Source organism: Diplotaxodon limnothrissa, linkage group LG14, assembly GCF_057381915.1.
Source record: "Diplotaxodon limnothrissa isolate DT_005_m linkage group LG14, D_limnothrissa_male_GT1.1, whole genome shotgun sequence".
NCBI classification, from domain to species: domain Eukaryota; kingdom Metazoa; phylum Chordata; class Actinopteri; order Cichliformes; family Cichlidae; genus Diplotaxodon; species Diplotaxodon limnothrissa.
Window position 1 is genome coordinate 9,255,362 of NC_140609.1, and position 17,690 is coordinate 9,273,051.

The 17,690-nt window shown below is 41.1% G+C and overlaps 1 protein-coding gene across 1 annotated transcript in view; it reads left to right on the forward strand.

Moving 5' to 3' along the window:
- Positions 1-12,192, forward strand: part of pik3cb (phosphatidylinositol-4,5-bisphosphate 3-kinase, catalytic subunit beta) — a 49,337-nt gene extending 37,145 nt beyond the window's left edge. Inside the window, exons 13-24 of the mRNA XM_085371606.1 lie at positions 532-720; positions 1,830-1,951; positions 2,182-2,325; positions 2,496-2,595; positions 3,225-3,421; positions 3,513-3,622; positions 3,787-3,865; positions 4,964-5,131; positions 5,214-5,337; positions 5,447-5,592; positions 9,050-9,182; positions 10,023-12,192. Of these exons, the coding sequence (XP_085227732.1) occupies positions 532-720; positions 1,830-1,951; positions 2,182-2,325; positions 2,496-2,595; positions 3,225-3,421; positions 3,513-3,622; positions 3,787-3,865; positions 4,964-5,131; positions 5,214-5,337; positions 5,447-5,592; positions 9,050-9,182; positions 10,023-10,160 (1,650 nt within the window). The 3' untranslated portion in view covers positions 10,161-12,192. The remainder of the gene's footprint in view (positions 1-531; positions 721-1,829; positions 1,952-2,181; positions 2,326-2,495; positions 2,596-3,224; positions 3,422-3,512; positions 3,623-3,786; positions 3,866-4,963; positions 5,132-5,213; positions 5,338-5,446; positions 5,593-9,049; positions 9,183-10,022) is intronic.
- Positions 12,193-17,690: the final 5,498 nt, after the last annotated feature.

Consider the following 17,690-nt stretch of genomic DNA (forward strand, 5'->3'; position numbering starts at 1 on the left):
CCCACTCATGGGTGTGTTACAGCCAGTTACGTAATCTGCTGTTACTTAGAGGGCATGCCTGAACACGGTCTCTTTTTTTCCTTTTCTTTTTTTAAATATGCAGTCTGTGCGTGAGAGAAACTAGATTATCGCTGACTAAAAGTTGTAATTTCATTGTTACAGCGTGTCATGTTACATATTAGTATAGAGCGCTGTACAGCTCAGCTGTTATTTACCTGTAAAGAACGTGAATGTCAGGACTTGGGTTACATTTTGTAGCTACTAAAATCCTGCCTCTTTGTTGAATCAGACACTTTACAAGTTTTTAACAAACAAATGAATGCTAGTTCTTGGCCCACTCATGCACATTGCAAAGATGGTGAGAATGTTACTACTTTAATGCTCTCCTGCCCTCATGTGGTTATTTACAGTAAATGCAGTTGCTCATCTACACGCTCTGAGTTCCTTACGTCCACCTTTCTGCTCCTTTGTATCTCAAAATCCCAAACCCAGCTGACCTTTTCTCTCTTTTCTGAACCGTTTTGCTCTCAGGGTCGTGGTGTTAAGAAATTCTACATGGAGCTGAAGGAGATCATGGAGCGTGACCCGGTCTCTCAGCTCTGTGAAAATGAAAAGGATCTGATCTGGACACTACGACAAGATTGTCGTGAGACTTTCCCCCAGTCGCTGCCCAAGCTGCTACTCTCTGTCAAGTGGAGCAAACATGAGGACATGGCCCAGGTTAGGAAGCATATCCATTGTTATGGGGTGTTACTGAGGATATAATGATATTAAGTCAGCACTTGTTTCAAGGTTTTAAAAAATTGATTCTTTAAAAAGCAAACTGTTTGATTCAGTGCAATCCCATACAATTCAGAAAAGGTCATATTTCATATATTGAGCTTATGCACAAATGTCAGTCTCATATTTTTACTACTTTTGACATAAAATGTGTGACAGTATCTCTTAATGTATAGTAGTCTGAGCTCTACAAATGTTATGGGTTGGTGTCAAAAATGCACAGCACGGATATGATGTGCAATGTTAAGAGGGTCCTATGAAACTTGATCACACCTTCATCTACGTCTATGAGTGCAGGCAAGTTGCACTGAATTTAAACTGTCCTCCTTGAAACTAAAATCTAATTTAATAATAAACCCACAGCTGCCAGCACTGTTGTGAGAAGCAGAGCGTCATCGGTCACGGCACAGATGAAGCAAAAAGCCTGTGATAGAGTCTCTACTTGGGGGCAAGATTATCACTGTTGAAATGATTAACTGCATCATAATAAAGTCACTCACACTCAACCGTATTTACAGGAAAGAAATTACAGTCCTAACTGTTGTTGCTATAGAATTTATTAGCATCTTTATTATGTGTGACCCCATGGGCATTTGATTCACAGGTCCATTTAAAAACTAAAAGCATTCCCTGATGTAAAATGTATCAGTCTCTATCTCTGTACTATTGCTATGTGTAGCGTAAATTAGTCCTCCGGGGTGAGGCTGTCGGCTCTAATATTCAGACGAAATGATCACAACTGTAGTGTGTGCTAAGGAAACATGGGAGTTTTTTTGGCCAGTCTTGCTCACCACCTAGGCCACTTGCCAGATTTGGCTTCCTCGAACTTAGTCAACTTCCCTGAAATGGATAACGAGTTTTGCACTTCAGAAGTTCTACAGTGTATTTAACAGGAGTGATCTAAAAATAAGAGAAGGTGCATGAGAAGATGGCTCTAAACAGGAGAATGATTTTGATGCTTTAGGATCTGTTGTCCTTTTTGGTCACACATCATATCTAACTGATTAAATGTCAGCATATCTGTTTCTAAAGTTGTTTGTCTCTCTCAGCTCCAGGCACTGCTCCAGATTTGGCCCAAACTGAGTCCCAGAGATGCTCTGGAGCTGCTGGACTTCAACTATCCTGACCAGTATGTCAGAGAGTATGCTGTGCGCTGTTTAAAGGACATGAGGTAAATCCTTGCACACTTTTATGAAATGCAGTAGACTTCACTGTCATATATTACATTTATTATACGCTCCAATAAAGTATGCTTTTTTTCTTTGTTCCATATACATCAACTGACCACAAACACACTTGGTCTGTTTTAAATGCTGTTAATCATACACTGGATTACATTACTGTTTAGAAAAATGGTCTTTCTAAGTTTCTGTCTTCCTGTTTCTTCTTTCCCCTCATCAGTGATGAGGAACTGTCACAGTACCTGCTACAATTGGTGCAGGTGTTGCGTTACGAGCCCTATTATGACTGCGCCCTCACTCATTTCCTGTTAGAGCGTGCTCAAAGAAACCGCCAGATTGGACACTTCCTCTTCTGGCATCTACGGTGGGTGTGGTTGTGTGTGCGCGTGTGTGTGGAGGCAATTGAGTGTTGTGGAAATAAACATGCAGGCTTTGAACAGTTACATATTCAAATTAAGGGAGAAGGAGAGGGAATGTTTGAAATTTCTAGATGTTTCTCGTTTGTCCATTCCTCCTCTGTGCTGCCCTCTACAGGTCAGAGATCCACATGCCAGCTGTTTCAGTCCAGTTTGCGCTACTCCTAGAAGCCTATTGTAGAAGCAACATCCCTCATATTGAGGTTCTAAAGAAACAGGCAAGCTGAACGCACCCACACACACCTATTCTCTCACACTATTAAAAAAAAAATAGTAAAAGTGATGACTGCTTTGTTTTAGACTCCCACGTTTCATTTGCAAATCTTAAAACTTGCTGGAGGCAGAAATCTTAAAGTATTGCAACTGTTATTTCAGGCAGTCAGGACATGATGTACATATGTCATTATTAAGATTTAATTAATAAATCATCAACATTTTTCTGTTACTCAAATATGCTGAAATGTTTTATTGCTAGAAACTGCAATTTTACTTTGAAAAATCTGCACACACCTGACAGATTAGTGCTGATCTATTAAGTTCAGCTGGGGTAGCTCTATGGTATTTTTAGCCTCTCCGGTGCCAGCATTGTCACCCATCCTGCCCGCTGACCTTTGGCCCCTACACTGTTGGTTTTGACAGTCTCTTCTCAAATCATCCTGTGACTTCCTTATCATTTATCTGGCCAAATTTCCTGTTTGGTAGCGTATACACAGTGGTGACACAATGCTGACGTTGTCTGTTTCAGGAGAATGATATCAGTTCTTAGTAACAGGAGAACTTTGTTCACGGGGTTAAATCAAACCTGTATGTTTGGTTCTGTTACATTATTCTTCTCTTGATATGCCAGGTGGAAGCCCTGAGTAAGCTAAAGTCAGTCAATGAGCTGATTAAATTAGGGACCATCAAGAACACTCGTAGTAAAACCAAGGAAGCAATGTTGACCAAGGAGGCCATGATGACATGTTTAAGACAGAGTGGATACTCGGAGACTCTTTCAGACCTTCACTCCCCTCTAAACCCCAGTGTCCTGCTGTCTGACATCAAGTAAGATTACACAAGTTTTTATGTATTTATACCGGAGTGTGACAACCTTTGCTCTTACAGGAAGCTGATGGGTCTTTTTTTCTCTCTATAGTGTGGAGAAGTGTCGGTATATGGACTCAAAGATGAAGCCCCTCTGGATTGTTTACAACAACAAGCTGCTGAGTGGAGACACCCTGGGAATCATCTTTAAGAATGGAGACGGTAGGGATCAGAGAAGGGGGGAGGGGGGTTTGGAAAGGTGGAGATTAAAAGAAGCAGGAAGTGGCAAAGGAATGGAAGGAGAAAAGTCATCCTTCTAGCTTAATATTGCCTTTTTTTCCAAACTGAGGCACTTTCCCAGTATTCATCTTGACTTTTACTCCTAGACCTAAGACAAGACATGTTGACCCTCCAGATTTTGAGGTTAATGGACCTTCTCTGGAAGGAGGCACATCTGGACCTCAGGTGAGTTTTTGTGTGTGTGCGTGTTAGACTGACATATTTTTGCCAAGATTGTTTTTCTTCTTCCTGTGCTCTGTGGGGAGTTAATCTCCCCGTGCTAGTTAGACCTCTGGCCTCATTTTCTAAACATGTATACAGAGTTGTGTACAGGCACACATGTACTACACCCTGACCCATATATTCTATTGCTAATAGATAATAATATTTAAAAAATGACCCCATCATTTTTCTTTAAAATTACTTGAACATGCTGTGTACATATGTTACGCAGGGTTGCTCTCTAAAAGCTGCATCAACCCCAGAAATTTTCTGTGCAATTCTGAAAGTCAAAAACCTTTTAATCAAATCCACACTTCACACTTTGCAAAAACCCTCTCTATACATAGACCTACACATCTGGAGCTAAGCGGTGGAGGGGGGTGTTTTGACAGTTGAGCCTGTGGCCAGTGTTTCAGATTACAGGGACACAGGTTCACAGTTCAAAAGCAGTGGGACACTGGGAATAAAAACAGGGATGATATAATAAAAATACTGAGATATTTTATCACTTGCAGTCTTCCTTGTCAGCTGTCTCTATTATAATTTACTTTGCTTTTTAATTTTTGAGTTAGACTGAGAAACAAACGCCTTTAAGACATTTGGTCTCCATTAAAGTCTGTCAAACTGCTAATACAATCTCTAACCTAAGCCTACTCTGAGTATTAGGTTTAAAAGACTAGGAGGGCGCTGTGTTTAATAGAACAGTGAAGAGGTCATTGTAAGGAGGTCCACGTCACAAAACAAGGACCTGCTGCCATCTTGTGGAACTGAAGGAAGTTAAAGTGAAAACATTGGCGATAACATGACCAACCGCATAACAAAGTATTGTTCCACACTGGGAGTGCAAAAACAGTTGGGGGGAAAAAAACCCTCACGGTTACATTTATCTACTTACCCAGAAACCTGTCACACATGTATTACTGAGCAAGATCTGAGAATTTCTTCATTTGTACGTTAAAGGACAAAAGTCACTACATCAGATATTTCAAGTGTCTATCCATGTATAAACCAAAAATAATAATAAATGTTCTGATATTGTTACGCTCTCCTCCGTCTATACAGAATTGTACCATATGGTTGCCTGGCAACAGGCGACCGCACCGGGCTGATTGAGGTCGTCTCATCTGCAGAAACAATCGCAAACATCCAGCTGACCAGCAGCAATGTAGCAGCAGCTGCGGCATTCAACAAGGATGCTTTGCTTAACTGGCTCAAAGAGAGGAACTCTGGGTAAGCTGGAGCCCAGTGATCAGATAAAAGCCTGCAGCCTCAGAAATGATCTTAAGTGTTGTTTGTGGTTGTGCATTTACAGTGATGCTCTTGACCGGGCCATCGAGGAGTTCACTCTGTCATGTGCAGGCTACTGTGTAGCCACTTATGTCCTGGGTATTGGAGATCGCCACAGTGACAACATCATGGTCCGCAGCAATGGACAGGTTAGACAATCTGAGTTTTCTTTTTCCATTCTCCACCTGGTTTTTCCTGATTCCACAGGCTTCACTGATTGGCCTTGTGTGTTTTGGGGTTTTTTGTTTTCTTTTTTAGCTCTTTCACATAGACTTCGGTCACATCCTGGGCAACTTCAAGTCCAAGTTTGGCATCAAAAGGGAGCGTGTACCATTTATCCTCACACACGACTTCATCCACGTCATACAACAGGGCAAGACTGGAAACACAGAAAAGTTTGGCAGGTTTGTTTCACTTTGCTGTTTACCTCCAGCCCCAGCACCTCTGTTCACACGAACCACTGTGATTCAAACTGTAACTTCAACCATTTATTGCAATTCAGTCAAGTTTTTGTATCATTAAGATTAATTTGATAATCATTTACATTTGATAGCTTACTCTGTTTGGACTAATAATAAACCAAGTACAGTTTAAGGCCCTAATTCTGGTTTTCCTGTCTGATGCTAAGTTTGTGTGGCACACTTTAACAAGATGGCTACCAGAAGTGCCTTTTGTAAACTACATCATGGTGAAATGTAGTATTATTATTATTATTATTATTATTATTATTATTATTATTATTATTATTATCATCATCACTCATACAGGAAAATGTAACTATTTTAATACAAGACAAAAATAAAAAGCTTTACAACTAAAGAGAGTAAATGTTGCAGTATAGTGTGGACCATCGGGGGCGGCCAGAACAGGGGGTGCAGCAACAGAAGGAGTTTGCTGTCTTAAATGCATGCTGCCATTCTTCATTTCATTTAAATTCATTTAAATGGCGCAGACTGGCTACACAATCTGGTCAAAATACAACTATTACCGAGAATTTTCTACAGAAACATAGTGTCCACTCATACCCAGAAACCTCCTAAATTGACGTCTAGTGGGTGGAACTAGGTAGCTCAATACTTGATAAAACATAATAGTTTCAAAAGAACTACAGGAGTTCAGCTATTACACTTCATGTATCTGAACACTGGTTCTCCAGTTTTGTTTTAACTTTGGGGACGTACACAAACTTTATTCATACGAGCAGATCAGAAATGCATTTTCTCTCAAAGCTATTCAGTGCTTTGAAATCAGTTCTTTGACAGAAGTCTGTGTAATGATCGGAGAACCGGAGTGATCTGATATGCTTTCCTGTTCTTGGTGAGGATTCAAGAGTCAGCATTTTAGAGAGACCTAGAAACATCCCCTTACTATAATGGAGCTGAGTAAATTGTTTTAGCAACTCACAAGCGTATGATTGGTAAGTTAATAGAAGACTAAAATGTTAAGTTTTTGTTTCTTGGTTGATTTTTTTTTCCTTTTTTTTTTCCTTGATTTACCATCCTGAAAATTGCAACTGACTTCATCATGCTATGAAAAAGCTACATACATTACATGACAGAAAATGCTCAATTTCCATTTGTATTTCTAAGTAACTCTGAAGTGATATTCCATCTGCAAACTTAAAAAAAAAAAAAAAAAAAATTGTTTCAGCCACATAGGAATGACATCACAGCTTTAGCAGTGTCAGTGCAGTACCTTCTCCCTCCAGCAGTTGGCAGTAGAGACTCAGTGAACAGCATGTGTCACTGAGCAAAAATGTGCTCAGTGAAGGATACAGCTTTCTACTTTTATTCTTCCTTTATATGAAATTTGGACAATCCAAATATAATAGAAAACATCCATGTAAGGCATTATGTTCTCTAGTAATCTAAAAGCTGCTCTGGTAACTGTTGTTGCTGGTTCTTTTTCTTTTGCTAAAGGAAAGAAAAAAAAAAGTTTAAAAAAAGAAAAACCTGTGCAGAGCTGCTGCTGCCAAGTCAAGAAAAATATGGGTTTGATACTACATTAAGTTATTGCTCAGCGATAATGATACCTAAGCTCAGACATGTCAGTCACGTGGAATGGTGCATGTATTGTGTTTGCAGAATGAGGTGCACGTTGGCGGTGGTGTGCAAAGGCATTACGAAGCAATAGCTCTCTGTTGCTTACAAAGTTCTGATCTGTTGTGGAACAAGTAGATGATTCATTTTGTGACGTGGAAATACCCGTGTGGTATAGTAATCTGTTATTGTGGCCTATATGCATATCTGCATTTGTAACTGTCTCACAAGAAGGTAGATGCCTAGAAGCAAGTCCTGTGAAACATCAAATGTTTTTGCAGCTGAAGTTACTATAATTGAGCAATAAATGAACCAATAATATAAATAATGTCTTCATTACTACTGAAGAGCTTAAAGACCAGCCCAAGGCATTAAATGTTTAATTACAATTACCTCATGTCTGCATGCATAAGACCCAGTATGCTGAAGCAACATTTGAAGTTATCCAACTAATCTGCACAGCAGTGCGCTGGTGAAGAGCAGCGCAGAGATGCACATCCTGCATGACGTGAGCTTGAAAATAACCTTTATCGCTCAGCAAAGCATACTGTAAAAAGAAAAGTGGAGTAGCGGCGCATTGCTGCGTCAGTTGTGGTTTAATATCTGGCACATTGTGCACAAAATGTGACAGTTGGCATTTCCCTCTGGATCACAAGAAGTATTTATCAGAGGTGTCTTTTTGTGGTCTTTGCGTGCTTAAAAAAAATTATGCAGCAAGCTTTTATTAAAGCTAGAAGAGCAACTGTGATTGTGTCCTTCAGAAGTCTGCAAGGAAAAAGGTGGATTCAAAATGCTTCTTACAAGCAGAGACAAAGTCATGAGTGCAGCGAGTTACTGCATGGTGAAAAGGAAGTGTGGCACGTTACGAAGAGCGTGTTGGTCCACCCTTTAGCTCAGACACATTTGTGTTGCTAGCAACAAACAGTGTAAACAAAAACCTTGAATCACAATCACTGACTTCACCATGTGTACTTTGTTAGCATGGGTGGTTGTAGTTCAGGAGGTAGAGCATGAATGCATGCGAATGTTGGATAGAAAGCTCTTATATTGAAAAAAGCATAGAAAAAAGTGCTGGTGTGAATGAGGCAAGTTGTGTGAAGCACTTTGAGTGCTCAGGTCGAGTAGAAAAGCTCTGTGTAAAAACAAGTCCATTTAGCATTGTTTTATACATCAAATAACTCAAATACAGTTATGAAGTGAACTGCAATAAAAAACAGGCATACAAATGGAGTTTTTGTTCTTTTTGTTTTTTTTTGCTCAGTTATAGTCTGTATTTACAGTTTCCTGTAAAAAGACAAAACTTGAATCAAATGGGCACAGCAGTTTTTTGTTTTTTTTTTTGTTTTTTTAATGGGTTCAGTGGCCAGCAGTCTGTGCTCACTAAGAAATTCTGTGCATAAGGTTTTGTTAGAAAACTGAAATGTATTTTGGAACATTGTATTGGTTTTAGGAATGTGGAAAAAAACCTTTTTATAATAAAGTTCAAGAAAGATGGGGTTTGATTGACGAGTGAATCATCCCCTAAACCCCCATCTCACAATTTTAAAAGGGAGCGATTTAGAGCCACAGCAGAGCAGCCTTTTTCTCAAGCCTTTTTCCACCTCTCTTAACAACTCCATTGAAAGTTTCAATGGATGGTACTGTTCGCATGTTCTCTTTTAGCTTTTGCTTTCACATTGGTGCAGATAAAATCTGACTGATTTATGGTTTTTGTTTTATTTGTTTGTTTTTAAGAAAATACAATAGACTTCATTAGAAAGCAAATAATTGAAACCATGTTCCAAAATGACTAACGTGTGTTTGTCTCTGTGTGCTCCTGTAGTTTCCGACAGTACTGTGAGGAGGCCTATCTAATCTTGAGGAAGAATGGCAACCTCTTCATTACACTGTTTGCCCTCATGCTGACTGCTGGACTACCTGAGCTCACTTCAGTTAAAGACATCCAGTACTTAAAGGTACGACAATCACAAGTGGCGATGCAAGGAGAGCACAAAAACTGTAGTTCTGTTACAGTGTGCATGTATAGATATGGTGTTGTAGTGGTGGAATGCACAAACATATCAGTATTTTATAAAGATTAACCAAATATTTTAGCTTAGCTTAGCATCCATATCATCCCGTTTTCTTTTTAGACCCCTACCTATGGTAAATGGCCTGTATTTGTATAGCTTTACACACCCAGTCATCCACCCATTCACACACACATTCATACACTGGTGGAGGCAAGCTACAGTTGTAGCCACAGCTGCCCTGGGGCAGACTGACAGAAGCGAGGCTGCCATATCGCGCCATCGGCCCTTCTGGCCAACACCAGTAGGCGGTAGGTGAAGTGTCTTGCCCAAGGACACAACGACCGAGACTGTCCAAGCCGGGGCTCGAACCGGCAACCTTCCGATTACAAGGCGAGCTCCCAACTCTTGAGCCACGATACCTTTAATTTTAATTTCCATAAATCATCTTTAAAAAAGAGCTGCTTATAGCTTCAGGACCTTCGTAAGAATCTTGATACTAACATTATTTCTTCAGTGTCAGTAATTCAGTCATTGTTCCTAAACCTTGCTATTTTTCGACCATTATGTCATCATGAAGTTAATTCACATGGGGGTGATTTGTCTTCCAGATTTCAGCGTAGAATCCTTTTATAAAAATATTAATATTCTCCAAATTGGTACTCTACAGATACACATGTCTATAACATTTTAAATAACTGAGTGTCAGCATGTATGCAGGGAGACTACATCTTCATCCTCCTGCCCACATGACTTATCCTGTCTTACTTTCCGCTCCCTTTTCAGGACTCCCTGGCTCTGGGTAAAACTGATGAGGAGGCCCTCAAGCAGTTCCGCCAAAAGTTTGATGAAGCCCTGAGAGAGAGCTGGACAACTAAAGTGAACTGGATGGCCCACAATGTGGCCAAAGACAACCGGTCTTAGGGCAGCTGTAACCTTTCAAAGGCTAGGGGAGTGGTCCCAAGAGGACGCAGTGAGGGAACGTGAGAGTGTGAGGGAAGAGGCAGGATGTGCCAAGGAGACAGGGTGACAGAGACCCTAATTTAAAGAAGGGAATCTAGCAGAATATCCAAAACTTGAGCAGAGTCGCCCCCCTCCTGTACTATACAGAATAAAATCTGCCCCCTCATTCTTCAGTTAAGCTACTCTGCATCCTTACTTGCTGTATCCCTCCTCACCTTGCATCACACTGGCACGGTGCCCCGTGAGCCATCTTCATTCATGGTCTTGTGACATTTCAGTGGAATCACGGTGGGTAATGTCATTGCAGATTTTGCACAGGCACGAAAGCCGATGGAGCACGCAGCCAAAGGAAGGGAACTGAAGCACCCACTGTGCCCACGCTAAACCTTCTCAGACAAAACTCCACACAGAACAGGCTGAACTACTGGCTAACAAGATAAAATTTAGGAGTGGCTGAGTTATGTCAGATGGACTTGAAACTCTGCCTGAACAGACCCTGATGGAGTGCATATTGTGCCCACACCCCTGAACTTGTTTTAAGTAGAGCTAAGAGATGGGTGTAGAAAGGACAGAATGAAAAAAAAAAAAAACCCATCTGACTCTGTGTCTTAAAATGGTGTGCACCACAGCCACAGGAAGTGCATCTTAACACTCGCTTCCCGTCTCAGTGTGCCTAAAAGAAAATTCAGGAAGATTGTATCGTTTCGGACATTTCTTTTTCCTCTGCCATTTAAGAATGTATCCCTGGATGTGGATGTGCCAGAGTACAAGTCCACAAAGTCAACTTGTGAGGGAAATGATGAAAGAGAAGGACTGATGCGAGAGATGCTCTGAGCCTACTGGTCCACTGTCTGAATCTCACTTCACTTGGACCGTTGAACACTGGAATGTTTATAGAGAGGCATATATAAGAAATTTTAAATAGTCTTTTAATAAACTAAACAGTTCATTCTAGTTTATTTTATTCTGAATTGACAATGTGCGTCGTCTCTTTGTCAAATCAAAAGCATTGTTGGCCAAAGTGTTATCGCCTGCCAGTTACCACTACCCCAGATTGTCCTCCTTTTTAAAGAATTCAACGCATTAAAGCCACCAAGTACACTGAGAAATAACTGATGCTTTTAACATGGTAGGACCAAAACAGAAAAAATGTTTAGCAGTTTCTTTTTGTTCTTTTTTTCTACTGTATTTTTAACAGTCTGTTTCCATCGAATGTGCAGATATGTGCCGCTCTATTTAAGTGTATTTAGCCCCTTTCAGACATGGGATGAGTAACATTACTGACTGACTTGTCAGTGAGACAAGCTGCATGGTACTGCTGAGTGAGCTGCCCCCACCCTTCCCACACAGGCTCCAGTGAGGAAGATGTCTTCTGGACCGGCAAAGATGAAAATCATCATTTAAGGGCATTCTCTACTGACGGAGCAACTCACAAGGATGCTTAAAAGACGGGCCCAGTCATGTCATGTGACCTGAAGTGTACAAAAATGCTTATGGTGAGACTGATAGCTCAACTTTTCCATTAAAGTGAGCAGACATGACGGTGGCCTGTTCAGGTGCCCACAGGTTAATTGGAAGGAGTGCATTTCTGAAAGGGCTTTTTGTCCTCATACAAGCAGATGTGGGCGGAGTCTGAAGTCTGGACCTGTGTGGGTGGGATTTATCAGTAGGGACATTACACTGCAATGTAAAGCTATTTACTTGTTTCAACATATGGTGCTCTACCAGCATCTGCGTCTGTTTGGAATTTTTCTTTTTTTCTTTTTTTCCTGTGCAATATCCCAGTATATGAACCATATCTAATCATATGAAACATTGGTCCCAGGCCCAAGCCTGTAATGGTTTTGCCTGCTGGTTTATGTGTGATGCAGCTGCATTTTGCACTACCTGCCTTCAGAAGTCTCAGACACTGGATATTGTCAAATGTACAGGCTTTTAATGTTTTGCTGGTTTCTGTTTTCATAGGAGTTTTATTAAATTTATTTTCCACTGTGCTGCATTTCTGTCTGTGGTCTTTTTTTTATTCTGCTGCTTGATGTGGGCTGAGTGACTTCTGCGCCTACATAGGCCAATGGATATTTTTTTTCCCTCTTCTAAGAGGCAAGAGAACTTTTTGATTCTAGACAGAAATATACACAGGCTTATTTTCGACAGCTATTTTTGCTAAAAAATATAAAAGTCAAACCAGTTTGTATACATCCAGAAATGAGTGAGTCTAGTTATAAGAGAAGTTTCCCTCTTTTCCCTCTATTTTAATTTAAATGAAAAATATCAAAAGGGCAGAAGGTTTCAAACCCTCTGAAATTTTACAAAAATGTGATGCCCTCTCTAGCTGCAGGCAACTTTTTTTTAAGACCAGTTTGTGTATTATGAATAATCCCATGTTCTCATGCTGGTACGTGTCCACTACAGAAACATGCTTTAGTAGGAAGATGGCCCTTACTGCACTGAATAAAACATTCAAAAACAGCTATAGGAATGTGACTGTTAATGCTGCTTTAGTTTCCAAATTCCCCAGCTCTCAATTAGATTGAACTAATAATCTGCAGAACCGTCTCACTGCACCTTTCAACTTATCTGCCATTAACTTCTTGGTGACTCACCCAACAGATGAACTCTGAGGTCTTGAGCACATACCTTGAAAAGTCAGAGCTTTTCTGGCAGGGTGGGGGAGAGCTGAATTTAAGTATAGGTGGCTTTAATGATCTGGCTGCATGCATAAATTTGCACGTACACTCAACAAAAATATAAACGCAACACCTTTGTTACTGCTCCCATTCCCCATGGGATGGACGTAGAGACCTAAAATTCATTCCAGATACACAATATAACCATCCGTCACAAATCAGTCCAAATGTGTGGTAGTGGGCACATCTGCTATATTGAGATAATCCATCCCACCTCACAGGTGTGCCACATCAGGATGCTGATCTGACATGAGTAGTGCACAGGTGTACCTCAGACTGCCCACAACAAAAGGCCACTCTGGAATGTGCAGTTTTGTCTCACAGCAAAATGCCACAGATGCCACAAGCAATGAGGGAGCGTGCAATTGGCATGCTGACAGCAGGAATGTCAACCAGATCTGTCGCCCGTGCATTGAATGTTCATTTCTCAACCATAAGCCGTCTCCACAGGCGTTTCAGAGAATATGGCAGCACATCCAACCGGCCTCACAACCGCAGACCTCGTGTAACCACACCAGCCCAGGACCTCCACATCCAGCAGGTTCACCTCCAAGATCGTCTGAGACCAGCCACCCAGACAGCTGCTGGAACAATTGGTTTGCACAACCAAACAATTTCTGCACAAACTGTCAGAAACCGTCTCTGGGACGCTCAACTGCATGCCCGTCGTCCTCATCGGGGTCTTGACCTGACTCCAGCTCGTCGCCGTAACAGACTTGTGTGGGCAAATGCTCCCATTCGATGGCGTCTGGCACGTTGGAGAGGTGTGCGCTTCACGGATGAATCATGGTTCACATTGTTCAGGGCAGATGGCAGCTGAGAATGTCCCAGTTCTTGCATGGCCAGCATACTCACCGGACATGTCACCCATTGAGCATGTTTGGGATGTGCTTGACCGGCGTATACGACAGCGTGTACCAGTTCCCACGAATATCCAACAACCTCGCACAGCCATTGAAGTGGAGTGGACCAACATTCCACAGGCCACAATTGACAATCTGATAGACTCCATGCAACGATGTGTTGCACTGCATGAGGCAAATGGTGGTCACACCAGATACTGACCGGTTCTGGGTCCCCAGACCCCCAATAGCGCAAAAAACTGCACATTCCAGGGTGGCCTTTTGTTGTGGGCAGTCTGAGGTACACCTGTGCACTACTCATGATGTCAGATCGGCATCCTGATGTGGCACACCTGTGAGGTGGGATGGATTATCTCAATATAGCAGATGTGCCCACTACCACACATTTGGACTGATTTGTGACCACTGTTTGGGAGGGATGGTTATATTGTGTATCTGGAATGAATTTTAGGTCTCTACGTCCATCCCATGGGGAATGGGAGCAGTAACAAAGGTGTTGCGTTTATATTTTTGTTGAGTGTAGTTAAAAAAGTAATATTTCCACCAGTGAAATTAGCTGTTAAGTGTAGACTTGAAAAACAAAAGCAAATAGAAATCAGCCATCAAACTTGCACATGTCAGTAGCGCTGTTTTTCACCTATCTCTACAGTTAGAGGACCATAAGGGGATTTTTATAAATGCCACCCTGCTCATCATGAAGCTCCTTTTGTGTCTGAGCGGTACAAAAATGCTCTTTATTGCTGTTTGGATGACTCAGGGACTGATTTTTATTTTTCTCTGTGGGCAATGCTAACAAAGTCACTACCTCCAGAGATCATCAATTATCAGTTCTCTTTCACTTGGGCTACAATCAGTGCTCTGTGTGACTCATCTGCTGTACGTGTGTTGTTCTTCAGTGCAGTTACATAATACAGTAACCTGTAGAAGCTTTGGTCGTAGGGAGTGTAGGCACGGTGTCAGATATTGTGTATACTGGGTGAAAACATAATTTTTTTTCTTCTTCAAATTTTCAACAAATTTGACACTGTTGGGGATTTATTTAAAATAGTTGGAAAACCACTTCAGGTGACTACATAATGAAGCTCATCCAATGCAAGGAGTGTGCAAACAGTCATGAAAATAAAGGTGTGTCCAACCTTTTGACTGGTTTTGTGTGTGTGTGTGTGTGTGTGTGTGTGTGTGTGTGTGTGTGTGTGCGTGTGTGTATATATATATATTTTTTTCAACTATTAAAATGTGTAAAAGTTAGGAACGAATCTGTAATAGCAGCTTCATATTAATATAATTAGTATTACATCACTGATGACTTCACACTACACCACAGACTGTATATTACAGATAGATGTAGCTACTTCGATGTGACTGTTTGTGGGCATTTAGAAGGCTCAACATTAGCATTTTGTCCTGCCACCATGGTAGGTTTTTTTGGAGACAAATGTGACCATATTTATATGGGATGGTGGCTTGCTATGTTATCAGCTAAGGCTGGCTAGCCATGTTAGTAAGCTGCATTAATAAACTATATAAGTTCAATACACAGACTAATTGGTGCCAAGTATCAGACTAATAAAATAGTAGATTTTCTTACTGAAATTTAAAGCACAAACCTTTTAGATAGGTTGCACCACACAGTCTATCATATACTTCCATTAGAAATGCTCCAAAAAGCACACGGACACAGGTCATGTTCAGGACACTGAACTACTTAAGTCCAGAACTGATCAGATGTAGCACCTATCAGTACAAATGGCAACACTTCTGAAGAGACTTATGAGCTAGAGTCGCAATACAATAAGAACTAGAAATTTTGAAAGGACTTCATCCTCCCTAGTTTTTAGAAGTAACTGTATATATAAAGATATACAGAATTATTCCTTCATTTGGCATTAAAATAGTATAAGGGGGAAAAGTTACTGGTTCTGACCCCACTGTGCCTTTGAGTCACACCTTCCAAAAAAATTGCTTATGATGTATGCATCAGCTTAGCCCCCTAAACCCAGTAAGAGGGACTCTAGTCCAAGCCATCATTTTGTAGGAATACCATAAACTTTTCAAAGTAAAAGCCATAGAAAGTTTCACCCACTGATTCATGCCGTTTTTTCCTGCCTTTCCTGCCTTGTTTCGAAAAGGGTCCAAAATTCAGGCCTCTGTGACTTCATAGCTTGTGTCAGGTACAATGGCATAGCTGTAAACTAATGCTGAATGCTTTTAAATTCTGTAAAACTGGACATTTTCACGTGAAATTATATGACTAGTGATTTGCTTTTGGAGCCAGCCCGTGTGGCGTTTAGGGGTACTGCAGTTTTTAGAAATTTTGCAGTGGTTTCATTTTCCAGCATCCAGAGGTTGCTGTGTCATCCTTTACACCCTGATAACACTGTATATAAATTATGTTTGCATCCAAACAGATATTTCAGGGCAAAACAGTTATGTTCTACACTTTTCACGCCTCACTTTATTTTCTTATTCATTAGCCATATCTTTAAGAATCCAAATATATACATCTTAAAAAATTTTAAAGCAGACAAATGGCTAATATGAACTGTGTAGTTTCACATGTGGGGCAATTAATGAAGAGGATTTCTGGTTAGATAATCATGAACAACAGTCAAAGCAGATGAAGCTATACACAGCATGATTCAGTCTTGTTTAGGGATTTCCACCCACCTCCAGGATCTCCAAGCCTGCTCCCACTGCCAGAAAATGCGCGTAGTTTAGGGAGGAGTTAAAGGAGGGGTGATTCATGAATCAGTCTAATTATACAGAGTCAGATCCACCTACACTTATAACCAAAGATGTCCTGAGAAAAACACAAAGCAAACATGCCAGCAGGAGAGCCTGTTGCTGGGCTCTGGGTGATATCATAAAAGTGGCTTTATAAAGTGTAGGCTGAGAAGGAGGGTGTTCGTTCTCACATGTTCTAAGGAGTGCAGGCTTTTGCATGGTGTGTTGCTACCTGAGCCAGGGTGGGTGGCTGCCACTTGACAAGCAGTTACAAAGCTTAGAATCCTGCTTACGCAGGTAAACTGCTCTGTGGAGGATCTTGGCTAGAAAAGAGAAAATATTGTGTTGTGGCTATCATGCCAGCTTGTGGGAAAAAATATCCAGCAGGTGCTGTCCAGTCCCAGAAAAACAGTGATGAATAAGCTTGGCACATAGCAGCCCATTAAAAAAATGTAACAAAAGACTGCAAACCTTTTATTTCAAAGCATAATGACGCAATCAAGACGTAAAGGCCGTTTTTAAAATGTAGTTTGCTTTGGTTTGTTTGCATGGCATATGATACACATCTGTACGTTAACTAACAAATGTATGTGGGCATGGTTTATCTGTGGTCTCTGAATGGAAAAAAAAACTCGCCACAACTGAAGGGTAGAAATAGATGTGACGCAAGTAAGAATGTGTCAAGTTTCCCCACCACAGACCTGTCCCTTTGCTTCGATAAACACTTTCACTGCATTATCGATGCTTGCGCATCTGTTGAAAAGGTCACACAGGTGAAACATTTCAAGGCTTCCAACAGCAATCACGCAATAACTCGCACTTGCCTTCCCGAAATGAGTTTCTAACTTTTAGACTGACTGTCATTTTCTGTGACACTTTTTTCTCTCTGTCATCATCAGTTCCTGTTCGTTTCCTCCTTGCATTTTTTCATTTATGTAATTTTAACATTTGATAGGTTGTTGTGGAGTCTGCTACTCACGCAGTCGTAACTGCCCCACTCTCACACAACATGAGATTCCACGTGCAGTCAAAGCCTTGTTTATATAAAACGACGGACAGCACTTTAGGCCAATAAGCTTCCGATATCGCATTTCCGTCACGTTCTCCATGGAAACCCCTTGCATCCAGCCAATCGGAAAAAGCACAGGGAGGAGTCTAAATTGAGGTCGCGAGCTGGGCTCGGCGATTCGCTGATAGGCCTGTGCGGGAGAGAACCG